General features: G+C 44.7%; 1 protein-coding gene across 1 annotated transcript; it reads left to right on the top strand.

The window, feature by feature from the left end:
- The first annotated feature begins 7619 nt into the window (after window positions 1-7619).
- LOC142365461 (uncharacterized) lies at window positions 7620-9260 on the top strand. The gene is given in 1 exon segment (XM_075446294.1): window positions 7620-9260. A coding segment is annotated over 1 exon segment (1641 nt).
- The last annotated feature ends 4759 nt before the right edge of the window (window positions 9261-14019 follow it).

The raw sequence follows: 14019 nt of genomic DNA on the forward strand, positions 1-14019 counted from the left end.
AGGAATCCACTAACACAGCAACTCCCTGCAATGTACCATGTACCATAGAGGACGGAACGGAGTGGAGACTCCGTGGCCCTGCTCCGTGATGATAAAGGGGGAAGAAATGGTTCTCTAGAACTGATAAGCAGCTCATCTGGCCCCCTGAGCCAACAGGTTTTTGAAACCTTGCCAAAGTGCTATTCTTTCGTGAACTTTGCTGATTTTAATATCATTTTAATACCAAAATGTGGGGGGATGGCAAGGCTCGACCGAATTGCTTGTTGTAGAAAATCAATTTTAAGCTTAGCACACGGTGTCCTTGACAGAACAAGGAATTTAACAAATCAACTCTGCGGTTAGCAAGAATGTGAAAAACAGGTTGCAGCTGGAGAAGAATGAGGGAGTATGGGCGGAGTTGACATTTAGCTGGCTAGCCAATAATGAGCTCTAACTTTGCAATATGTAGTAGCTAATTAATCACTCTATAAATTGTGTAACCAAACTGTAATAAACGAAGCTTGCTTATCACTCACATTGAGTCGGCTGCATTCTTCCGCCACTTCTCCAGGTTCGCGACCCTCGGGGCAGGACTTAGCCGATCGCCCCGACATTTGGCGCCCGAACAGCGACCTGGAGCAGCGGCAAGGAGCGGGGCACTGGGAGCAGCGACCAGGGGGCAGAAGCGACCGAACACTGCGCTGTGGTGTGTCGACTTAGGAGCCTGACTACGTGATTTTGCGTACGCTCGCCACCGCAAGGGCTACAGGTTAAGGGCTGCAAGGATATCGCTTCGGCAGGTATATGTTTTTAATTGTTGTTAAAGGATAAAGGCTTATTGTTAAAGGTATGGATAAGGAAGTAGCCCTAGAGTTATTACAGCGCTTTTTAGAAAAGCGGGGAGTAGAGCTTGGTTGTATTAAACAGCTAGCGGGACTAGTGGCAACCGGTAAGCTCAAGGGGTTTTTTAAGACTCCAGATTCGTTATTTGAGGAGAAGGAGTGGAGGGATTTTGGAGACGTGTTATGGGATATGGTGATTGATGATGACAAGATAGGTAAAAAGTTAATGAAGCCGTGGCGGGAGGTTATCAATTGCATTAAGAGGTATAAAGTTGAGAAAAACCTTGCGGCCGTTGTTACTCAGAAGTTGGAAAAGGTAGAGCCGTCAGCCCCCCCGCCGGAGGCGGGATGTTCCTTGTTTTCTAGTGGAACCACGGCACCCCCTGGAGACAATGCCTTATTATTTAGTACAAGTAAGGTCCCGGAGCCTCCGTGCTGGGAAAAAGTGAAGGTGACGATGGAAGGGTCTAGTAACAATCAAGAGGCTGAGGAAGAAAAGGAGTTAGGGATAGGGCGGAAGGTGGAGCAGCAAGGGATGGAGCAAGGAAAGGGGGAGCAAGGGAATAAAGAAACGGGAAAGGATAGTGGGACCTGTAGGAGACCGATGGGTATTAATTGGAGGAAGGTGGCAGACGAAGCGTCTGAGGCAGGGGAATTTCTCCCCTTGGCCTTTCCGGTAGCGTTTGAAGAAGATGCGCATGGGGATTATCATGGTAATCATGCTCCGTTAGGCTGGAAATTGTTGTCACAGTTACGGAACACGGTGAATGAATCAGGTTTGCACGGCGAGCCATCTAAGCAGATGTTGAATTATATATGGGGGGGTGCTGTGCTTTGTCCTGAGGATATTAAGGTTATTATGCGAATGATTATGACTCAGTCGCAGTTATTGTTGTGGCAGGCCCATTGGCAGCGATATTGTGAAGCGTCCGCTCAAACGCCGCGGGAGCAGGGCGATCCGCTGCGAGGCGTAACAGTAGAACAACTGATGGGGGCAGGTCCTTTTGTCACTATCAGGGCACAATTGCAGATGGGGCCGCAGCGATGCTTGGAGGCTATGCGTACGGCTAGGGCTGCTCTTGAACACGTTAAAATTGCACAGCCCTCGCCGTCCTATATGGGCATTAAGCAAGGAAGGGAGGAAACTTTTGCTCGCTTTATTGATCGCCTCACTAGTGCCATAGAACAGTCAGATGTACCGGAATGGATGAGGGCAGCTTTGCTGAGGCAGTGTGTTATTCAGAATTCGAATACTCAAACTAGAAACATCATAAGTTCTTTACCCGCTGATGCCACAGTAGAACTAATGTTGGATAGAATGAGTAGGGTACCGGTAGGACCACAAGCTATGTTGGTCGAGGCTATGAAACAGTTAGGAAGCGATATCCTTCAAGCCCAACAACAGGCCTTCACAGCCCAACAACAAATCCAACAGCAAGTGTTCGCCGCTCTGCAACCCCTTCGAGTTAATGCTGCGGAGGCACGACCGAAGCCGCCACGAAACTTTAAGTGTTACCGATGTGGGCGAGAAGGACATATGAGACGTAATTGTCAAGCCACCAGGGTGTGGTGTGAGAACTGCCATACGAACAATCACAATACTGAGATATGTCTCAAGTCGGGAAACGGACGGATGAGCGCGTCGAGCCGTCGCGCCCCGACACAAGTAGCAGCTCCAGCAGTGCAGCAAGTGACTGCCAACTTATAAACGCCCACAGCGACATCAGCAGCCAGTTACAACCAGCTACAGCCGGCAGCCTCGGAATGGATGTGGCAACGGCAGTAGCTGTCACCCTATTGGATCAAAGACCCCAACGAGTACCAAGCAATGTAAAGGGACCAGTGATTATTAATAAACAAGCATGTGAATCGTTATTACTCGGCCGCTCGTCAACAAGCCTAAAAGGTTTGACGGTCATCCCAAGACTCATTGGCGCCGATTTTACCGGGACTATTAGCATCATTGTCCAGACATCGTTTCCGCCAATACATATTCCAACAGGCAGCAAAATTGCCCAATTGGTACCGCTGCCGCACCTGACTGCGGGTATTTCCCCGAAAATCACCACCCCCCGGGAGGATCGAGGATTTGGCTCAACGGGAGCAGGAGTATTTCTGACCATGTCTATGAACCGTCGACCGACTACGATGGCTACGCTAGAGGCCCGGGGTCAACAGATCCACCTCTCGCTGCTGTTGGATACAGGTGCTGACTTAACTATTATAGAAGAAGGGGTCTGGCCTAAAACATGGCCTACGAAACCAATGGAGCGAGGAGTTGAAGGAGTGGGGGGATACACTCCGGTACAACGGAGCGTGGACCGTATTTTGATAATCATAGACAACAGACATGCGACCGTGCCAGTCACTGTCATGCCCCTCCCGACTGGAGTGAATGGTCTAATTGGAAGAGATGTTCTTGACCAATTGGGGGTGGTGCTAACCACCGAGAAGGTTTTTCAGTAACGGTCACTGCAACCTGGGCTTTCCCGATCCCATTGCAGTGGATAACGAACGAACCAGTGTGGGTCGAGCAGTGGCCGTTAAAGCAGGAAAGCCTCGCCGCCGCTCATCAAATAGTGCAAGAACAACTAGACCAAAAGCATCTGCGTTTATCGACAAGCCCTTGGAATACTCCAATTTTTGTGATCAAGAAAAAATCTGGAAAATTTAGGCTAGTACATGACTTAAGGGCAGTTAACACTCAAATGCAATCGATGGGAGCGCTGCAGCCAGGACTACCTAACCCCGCTATGTTACCAGAGCATTGGAGACTGTTGATAGTGGACTTAAAAGATTGCTTTTTTACTATTGCATTACACGAGCAAGATATGCAACGCTTCGCGTTTACTTTGCCCTCTGTTAACAAAGAGGCGCCAGCACAGCGTTTTGAATGGACAGTATTACCACAAGGAATGAAAAATAGTCCCACGCTGTGCCAGTTGTATGTGGACAATGCACTACAACCCTTAAGGAAATTATGGCCACACACGTTAATTTATCATTATATGGATGATATCCTGCTCGCGCAGGAGTCGGAGTTCAGCGCCGAACAAGTTCAGCTATTACATACGACACTGAGAGAGAATGGCTTAATAATAGCTGTTGAAAAAATTCAAACGAAAGCGCCATGGCTATATCTAGGCTGGAAGATTTCTGACTCTCAGATCCACCCACAAAAACTGCAACTCAACACGTCAATCAAGACACTGCATGACGCCCAAAGGCTGATGGGAGACATCCAATGGATCCGTCCTGTCGTCGGAATATCCAACGCACAGTTGGACAGCCTTCGACCGTTACTACGTGGGACAGACCCAACCACACCGGTGCAACTTACGTCGGAACAGCAGCGTATCCTCTCTCAAATTGCTGACCAGATTGCCTCACGTTTCGTCCACCGTCGTGACCCCGACCTCCCTATTGACCTTTGTGTATTTTTAACAAATTCTCATCTATTAGGAGCCCTATCGCAATTTAAAAAGAAAAAGGGGGAAGTGTGGGGGGATGGCAAGGCTCGACCGAATTGCTTGTTGTAGAAAATCCATTTTAAGCTTAGCACACGGTGTCCTTGACAGAACAAGGAATTTAACAAATCAACTCTGCGGTTAGCAAGAATGTGAAAAACAGGTTGCAGCTGGAGAAGAATGAGGGAGTATGGGCGGAGTTGACATTTAGCTGGCTAGCCAATAATGAGCTCTAACTTTGCAATATGTAGTAGCTAATTAATCACTCTATAAATTGTGTAACCAAACTGTAATAAACGAAGCTTGCTTATCACTCACATTGAGTCGGCTGCATTCTTCCGCCGCTTCTCCAGGTTCGCGACCCTCGGGGCAGGACTTAGCCGATCGCCCCGACACCAAAACACACCTCCATCCCAAAGGCTACCCGCCTCCGAGGTGCAACCACTCCTCTTCGAGTCTGCGCTCTCAAGTTTTCGTAAACTATACCTTTATAGGGCCCAGAAGTTTTGGAAGGGTGAAAAGAAAGTAGTTGAATGTGTTAAACAGTGTCAGGTTTCACAAAAGCTCCGAACTGGTAAAGGTAAAGGAGTGATTTGTGCGGTGTTAGGCGCCTGTTTATCTTGTGCACAAAAAGAAGCTAAGGAAGCCCCTGCTCCTACTCTGGTCTCTGCCGTAGAACATGCAGCTTTAAAATCAGAAAATGAGGTGCTGAAATCAGCATTAGCTTTCCAGAAGGAGACAGGAGAAAAATTAGAAACTCGGGTTAGCAAACTTACAAGCAAAAATGAGAAATTAGGAAACCAAGTTGATGAGCTCTTGGAGGAAAATCAGCAGCTTAGGATGTTGTTGAAAAAGGTGAATGGGCTTTTAGATAAAATGCAGCCTTCTGCCCAGGTCCAGCAGATTTGTAAGTTAATGCGTTACCCGAGCTCAGGAATGCAGACTGAAGATTTTTGGTGTGACAGTGATGATGAGGAAGTCAGTGAAGTCGAAGGGACTTTTAAATCCCAAGTGATACCCTTGTGACCCCTAATTAAAATTGAAACAGCTGCTGATGATAATGATGAAATCCATACCACTACACGTACCGTGCCGTGGACACTGACAGAGTTGGAAAGAATAAAAGAGAAATACTCCAGGCAGTCAAGCGAGTCAACTGTTGAATATGTGTGTAGAGTTTCTGCTGAGGGTGGAGATAGCATTATGTTAAGTGAGGATGAAGCGGGAGACACCTGGGGACCTGGAGTGTTTTTAACCACTATGCCAGGAGATCATTGTTATTCCCTAACCGCTCGAGCAGCCTACTGGGCAGGTGGTATGGATCCGCGGGAAAGGGGAAAGCCGCTAGAGATTAGAGCTAAGGGTTACTCTGACCTGTCTGCAGCAGTACGAAAAGCAGCTTGTCTGCAAGCTATGTATGACTGGGAGGAGTTTCGAAAATCCCCAATGTTAGCTCCTATTGACCCAGACCAACTAGGCCCTCTCATCCGTGGTCTCCCCGATTGCCTTAAGCCATTTACGGTCGAAACTCGAAACCGCATACGGGAGATTTGTGATAACACTAACTGCGGTCGGGGTCGGCATGGCCGTATACCCACTTGGAATGAATTTGGGCAGGAAATAGACAAATATGGATGCCAAATGGGCTGGGCTACCCTAACTGGTGAAAAGCCCCCCGATCCTACCCAAAGGATTCGCCAGGTCCACATAAAAGACTCCAAATCTGATCGAATGCGTACTCACAACCCTAAACCTGACGGGAGATTTAAACCTGATAAGAAGCAAAATGAGTTGTGGCGTAAAGCCCTAGACCTGGGAGTACCTTGACGGCTCCTGCACGGCGTCCCTACGGAAGATCTCCATGCACTGGTCCAATTTAACTAGAAAAAATAATTCGGTTGGGGTAAAGCGTCCAACCGGCGAATCTCCTGGTTATGACAGCGTTGTGCCTTCTGCACCAAAATCTGACTTGATTGATTTGTCAGAGTCCCAGCAAAAAAACTCCCATCCCCGGGGAGGGCAGTGAGCCACCCTGTCCGGCGGGTACTAGCGATTCAATGCCTCCCTGGTAAAGTCAACGAACCTATTATTGCCCTTCCCATTGGACCCCGAAAAATATTAACTGAATTTCTCATCGATACCGGGGCCCAAATGTCAGTAATCACTAATAAAACAGCACAACTTTTGGGCATAAAACCCACCTGACGCAAAGTCAAATTTATGGGGATTGATGGTGTGATAAAAACATGCCCCACTGCAAAAATCACCCTCTGGTTACCAGGAGAACAGAGAATGACCAGGAAAGAAGTGTTAGTGGGTGCTGCACACACTAATCTTTTAGGATTTGATTTGCTGCACAGGCGAGTGTGGAAACTCCCCGATGGAACTGTGTGGAGCTTTGCAGGACATGAAAAGGGGTTAGGCACAGTGGCACTGAGTCTGCTAGAAACCTCCATACCATTACCCCCCTCTAAAATCACTAATGTTCAGCAATACCCATTGCCAGCAGCAGAACTTGCTGGTATTGACGGGGTGGTAGTAAAACTGGAAAAAAGAAGTAAATGCCAATACTGCACCCCTAACTGCCGCAGTTCCGAATATTGCTGAAGTGGTAATAATAATACAAAGAGCTGCTCATTCCTAGATAGCTACCTTAAATGTGCTGATAAAAATGCCTCAAATTGGAGCCGTGCCAATGGTACTAGTCACTCCGAAAAATCCCTGTGCATCGGGCGCCAAAGATTACTCAAGAGAAATACACTTAATCAGCACCCGGTGGATTTCACTTTCCTTTTAACCCCGTCGGTCTTGTCGACCGAGCATGTTTTTTCTTCCCTTTTGTGTTCACAGGAATCCTGGATGAACTGCACGTAGACAGACGCATTGGCTTACGCTAACCTCGAGTGCATCCAAGGAATTTTGTCCCTCCTTCTAACTGTAATAGTATTTCTACTTAGAATGAATGAGTTTAGCAACTGTCATCATATATGACAACAAGGAATTGCAAATACATGAATCAGAATGGAAACATTCGATGCATAGATGGAAAGTCGATAAAGGGAAAACAATCCACATAGGTTGTCGAACCTTTAATGCTAGCAATAGAAAAGATTTCTCTCCTTCAACCCAAGTTACTATCAGGAAATTTCCTGAACAAAAAACAGAACCCACAATAGATAGGAAGCATTGTGCATCTGATGTTTGTTGGTTCAATTTTACTATAATTCAATCAGTATCTGTTGTCTGTTTAGGAAGCACTGACAGAGGAGACAAAGCACTACCATTTAAATTTGGATTAGACATATCACAGGAAAAGACTTCAACTACGGTTATGCCTGTACCAATCACGGTGTCACCCCAACAAATTTTTGAGAATGAATCCATTCAGACACCCACAAGTCTAAATCCTTACATTTTTAACATTGGTCCTTAAGTTATCAAAAATACTGGTCAACAACAAATATTGTTTAACCTGACCTACTCTCTCAAGCGAGTGGAACTATCAATGCAGATTAATGTCTCTGCCATCAAACCTATTTGCTCACCTTTCCTAGGTACATCCTATGCAGGATGGTATGCGTGGTTACATGAACGAACCCTTGCCTCCTCACAGCGATTGAAGAGAGATGTAACTGGTATCTTAGGAACAAGCTTGGGAGTCTTAAACAGTATAGATGCTGAAGTACTTGCTAACAAACTAGTCACAACTGCTGGTGACTTGAATAGGTTAGAACACCCCCTACGGTCTTCCCTTTTAATTCTGGGAAATCACCAATGGCTTTTTTCTAATATATTAGCTCAGTGGGAAGAAACAAGTGAAAAGGACCATCAGCTGATTGCAAATGCACTTGGTGCAGCCCAAAGCAATATTTCTTTAGCACTCAGCTGTATCCAAGCCCAGCTTTGGATGCAATCGATGACTGCTGCAATTATAAGGGAAGGTGAAGAAGGCACCTTACCTACCGAAATTCGAAAAGTGATATGGGATAATGCAATTGACTTTGAGAAAAAATTTCAGTCCTGGTGGAACCTAGTTAATTTCACCTATGACCCCATTAAGAGTAAGGCCACTGCTTTTGTCTTAACGATACAAAATGCCTCGGTATATACCATACACCCGATCATTGCATTAGGATTAAATCTCAACGGAACAATACTCTATCCTATTGAGCATAGAGTGTGGGCCAAAAGAGATGGTGACAAATGGCAAACTGTTGATGTCGATGCATGTATCACACGAGAACAACAAGGCTTTATTTGTGAGAGTAATACTTTTAAAGCGCAAGACATTTGTCTCGACACCGAACAAAACGTTTGCCATTTTGAGATACATCCTGATGATGCCCCCAATGCTGTGCTTGTATATGTTGGGAAAGGATGTGTTTGCATGAGATCTCCTTGTAATTTTATATTCATAGATAACATGGTCACAGATATTGACAATCATTTAAATTTTTGTGTTTGTAATTTCACTAACATTGTTGGATGCGATTTCAGTTATTCGACTCCTGTTACGTCTCACCAAATGTTACAAACCAACTATACACTCATTCACGATTTACCACCTGTCCCCATTGGAATGAATATCACATTAGTGAAAAAACTGCTACAACATAATGACTTGAAGCGACTGTTAAAGGAGGCCCAAGAAAACGGACAAAAGACTCTAATTACTGTCCATCATGATGTAGAAGAAATACATCAAGTACTGGAGAGAGTCAAAAAGGACGGAGAACACAAATGGTGGGACACTCTTTTCGGATGGTCACCAACAACTACAGGACTCTTTAATAGGATGTTGCATCCCGTTATTGTTTTATTAATAATCACCATATTGTGCTTTGTTTTGACACTTGCTTTGTATGTTAAACTTTGGCTTATGATGAAAAAGTTAACTCGCTTGCTAGCTCCCCAAAATTCGTTTGTACTTGACAACCCTTACCATAGGAACACATGTGACATTCCAGATTAACCCCAAATCTAGTGAAGTTTGAGTGACTTTAGTCACGGGGTGGAATATGTGGAATTACTAGTAAAACTAAGTTTTTACATCAAAAAATTAAGGTTTATATGAAAAACGTAGCAGTGTTCACCCACTGAAGAAAAGCATGAAATCAACAGGAGCTCTGAGGATGGGACACAGCTGCAGCAGGCATGCGAGGAATCCACTAACACAGCAACTCCCTGCAATGTACCATGTACCATAGAGGACGAAACGGAGTGGAGACTCCGTGGCCCTGCTCCGTGATGATAAAGGGGGAAGAAATGGTTCTCTAGAACTGATAAGCAGCTCATCTGGCCCCCTGAGCCAACAGGTTTTTGAAACCTTGCCAAAGTGCTATTCTTTCGTGAACTTTGCTCGTTTTAATATCATTTTAATACCAAAACACACCTCCATCCCAAAGGCTACCCGCCTCCGAGGTGCAACCACCCCTCTTCGAGTCTGCGCTCTCAATTTTTCGTAAACTATACCTTTAAACATAAAGCAAGAAAATTTTACACCAATCATGATAAAAGGTATGCATGACTACAGTCACTCAAACTCCACCTTAAAGGTAGAAAGGATCTTAAAATAGCCAGGGAAATGGGGGATTTTCGTAGAAGAAGATAACACCGTAGATTTTCAGAGAAGAAGATCTTCAGAGGAAAAGAAGACAACACCGTGAGCAAGTCAAGGGAAACTCCACCTCAGACTGCCTCCGACAACTGGGATTGGCCGACGGGCTGAGCCTTGCTTCTCCCCCCCTTGGGACGCCTTGGGTGAGACTTAAACTAAGCGCTTTTCTTGGGAATAGTTACTCCCTAATGTTTATAGCCAGGCTGTATTATTTATAATCTTTTCACGCGTTTGGTATTTGCACGTGCTCTCTTGCAGACAGTCACTATCACCGGCAATTCAAAAAACCTATATATCTTTTGCACAAATAGAACTGCACTGTTTAAGTAGCCAGTTGTCACAGTTTCTCACTGAACACGACAAAATGCAGCCGTGCTAGTTCATGAGCACGACTGGACTGAAGGCGCAGACTGCTATTAGTGTATCCAGAATCGTGGTAGTTTAATATACATATTAAACGCGACTGGACTGGTAGTGGCAAATTGGACATCATTCAGAATTTAAACCTAGCCGCACCTAGCCTCTCACTTCGGTGAAGAGCGTTAGAAAGCAAGGGGGTTTATTTTCTGCCAAATTAACGCAACAACAACCCTCTGAGTTCTGCCATTCATCCAGTTCTCAATCCACCTCACTGACCAGTCATCTAGCCCACGCTTTCTTAGCTTCCCTAGGAGGATGTTATGGGAGACTGTGTCAAAAGCCTTGCTGAAGTCAAGGTAGACAACATCCAGTGCTCTCCCCTCACTTACCCAGGCAGTCATGCCATCATAAAAGGCTATCAGATTGGTCATTTATTTATATTGCTCACACACACTCTGATAATTTTCTTGGCCATGCCACCTAATATTTTTGGAGACACAATTTATGGGAATAAATACTTTTGGATCATTTGTAATGGGCAATGTGGATAAGACATAGACATATTGTACACTGATCTCTATACACTCCAACAGTTCTAAAAAAAATTTTTACTCTGAGATTCCTCTGCACGTCCTCATGCCACACTGAAAGGCAAGCAACTAAAACTGTAAGTTTCATGCTAACAACTCTCTCATCATCTGCAATTAAGTCTCACATTGTCAAATACTTTAAACTGAGAAAAACCATACAAAAGCAGAATTTAAGTACCACAATAGTCCTACATAGGGCACAGATCAGATGCAAAGAAAAAAGCTCTGTATGCATTCAGCCAAACTGTGTCACCTGACACTATGGTCATTCCTTTTTACTCAAATGATTTGAATTGTGTTTTTTCACATGTTGTATGGACTAACAAATATCCTGTGACAAAACATCCTCCTGAAATTTAGCTCTAGAGTCATTCCCTATGTGTTCTTCTCTCAGAATAGAAAGGAACCATCAACATATCAGACGTGATTAGCTGGAACAGAGACTTCCTAGGTCACCCATCACACATCCTTCTGTCTCCTATTCTCATTTCCATTTCTGGATTCCAGCTTCTCCAGCATGTCTCTAACTATGTAATGCATGGGGCCATCTGAAGACTCTTACTGTTCAGCTTATTGTCCTGAAGACAGGCTGACTTCATTCCCAGGAAACTGAATCACACGTGACCTCTTCACAAAGGACTGCATGGACATTTTGTGCTAACAACAAAATGTATAAGGAAGTAAAGGGAACACAGTGAACAGATATGCAGATAAAACCCAACAGCATTTGGCGTATATCCCAAGTGGTACAAATGCTGTTTCTTTTTAATACATTATTTCTTCCACTTGGATATATCGTGCTTGTGAACCTCAGAAATCCTTTTTTCTCTTATACTCTCTGACACAACCTCAGATGTTACTGTTGCACCCAAGCCATTGTGCCTTATATATGGAATAAATAAGTGGGCAAGGAGTTTGCATCACCGTGTAATATTTAAAGGGAGTAGGAATACATTCAATGCCTTTCATTCACCTATTAGGGAAAGAGCGACACTGGTGTCACAAGTTTATCCATTTTCTATTGCTGCAGAGGGTAAGTCATGTACATTGGGGACACAGGCTATTCGTTTTGCAGTCCTCTCTTGCCTGGTGTATAATGATCATGGCTCATCTTTATTAAACACCAGCCTTATCTTTGTTTTTCTCTCTTTGTTGATGGATGTAACCTCAATACTGTTGCCATGGCTACGGTAACAGTAGCTGAGATTTTGTGTGTTGTAAACAAACCGAGCTACACAGGCACAGACCCCAGTGGAGTGTTTCCAGTCCCCTGCCTTATATTATGCCGATTAACACTGCCATCTCCCTCCTGCAACCTATTCCTTATTTTAATTAGCATTAATTTAAGCTGTATCAAGGAGTGTTTCCCCTTTTATGCCATTGCACCCCCTTTCTGACAGCGTTTTTCCCTGTAGCAACAACCATAGGCTAGGACTGCAGTCCTGCTGAGAGCATCCTCACAGCAAAGCCCTGATGGTACCAACAATTAATCTACATGTACACACTGGCATAATGGCAAAAGATTGCTTTAATTTACTTGCTACATTCTCACCTCCAGGGGCAACTGAAATTGTTCTGATGTAGGAGCCACGGTGATCTGAAAATGTGTTACTAATTCTTAAGCTTATTTAGCTTCAAGTCAATTTTTCAAAATTAAGGGCCAAATTCAGCCCCTCGTATAAGGAGATGCAACTCCTCTATAAGCAAGTGTATTGCAGATTCCTACATCTCTGTTGACTTAACCCATGATCTCCCATGTGTAAGGAAGTGACCACAAAAGGTTCAGGAATAATCTGAACTTCCAACATCATCTGATTCATGTTATTTTTAAGACAGACCTTTAATCATAGAATCATAGAAAGTTTTGGGTCAGAAGGGACCCCTAGAGGTCATCTAGTCCAACCCCCCCGCAGCGAGCAGGGACACCGCTAACTAGATCAGGTTGCTCAGAGCCCTGTCCAACCTGGTCTTGAATGTTTCCAGGGATGGGGCCTCCACTACCTCTCTGGGCAACCCATTCCAGCGTTTCACCACCCTCACTGTAAAGAATTTCTTCCTTATATCCAGCCTAAACATACCCTGTTTTAGCTTAAAACCATTACCCCTTGTCCTGTCACTGTTGTCTCTACTAAAAAGATTGTCCCCATCTTTCCTATAGGCTCCCTTTAAGTACTGAAAGGCTGCAATCAGGTCTCCCTGCAGCCTTCTCTTCTCCAGGCTGAACAAGCTCAACTCTCTCAGCCTGTCCTCATAGGAGAGGTGCTCCAGCCCTCGGATCATGGCTCATCAAGTGCTCCAGCCCTTTCCTCTAGCAGACAATTTCTCGAATACTTAGACTTGGCTCCTGAGTTTTATATTAATTTTATTCACTGCATATGCCAATGTTAACAGTGTCCAGTCTATACTATATCATTTTACTATTATTATTTTAATCTCGAAGAGTTTAGGAGCTATCCCTGAGGGAAATCTGACTGCCTGTCGCAAGGGACTAGTAATGTGTTCTCTATGAAAGGTTCAGCATTTTCACTATGTGCATATACTCTAGCTGTAGAAGCTAGAGATCAACAGCACATGACAGAATCGCAAACTATACAGTCACTGCAAGACCTGGTCCAGTCCTTGTGAAGATTCTGGGTTCAGCTGTTAATTTTCGCAAGAAGCTGGTTGGGCTGACCCAAACAGCCAGTCAAATGGGATATTCTATACCATGTGATGTCATGCTCAGTATTTAAGTGGGGGGCTGGCTGAAGGAGGGGCTTTTGCTACTCAGGAGCAAGCTAAGCATTGGGTGGTGAGAACACTGCATGTTGTATATGCTTTTTTTCAGTATTACTGAGTGTTGTTTTCTTCACCCTTTGCCATTCTGTTAAACTGTTCTCATCCTCACCAATGAGTTTTCGCCTTTTTTCCTTCGGATTCTCCTCCCCATCCCACTGGGAAGGGGGAAGGAGTAAGAGAGCAGCTGTGTGGTTCTTTTGTTGCAAATTGAGGCAAAACCACAAGAGATCTTGGCGCCCAGTGTGGGGCTCGAATACAATGGCAGTTTTGTACTACATGTGCTATAGCTGTAGTTGTTAAGTGGCAAGCTCCTGTGTGGGTCACGGAATTGGTTGTTTGCGCTGCTTATTGCTTTATTTTGCTGACCTTTGAAACACATTAATACA

Source organism: Opisthocomus hoazin, chromosome W (genome assembly GCF_030867145.1).
Source record: "Opisthocomus hoazin isolate bOpiHoa1 chromosome W, bOpiHoa1.hap1, whole genome shotgun sequence".
Classification (NCBI taxonomy): Eukaryota; Metazoa; Chordata; class Aves; order Opisthocomiformes; family Opisthocomidae; genus Opisthocomus; species Opisthocomus hoazin.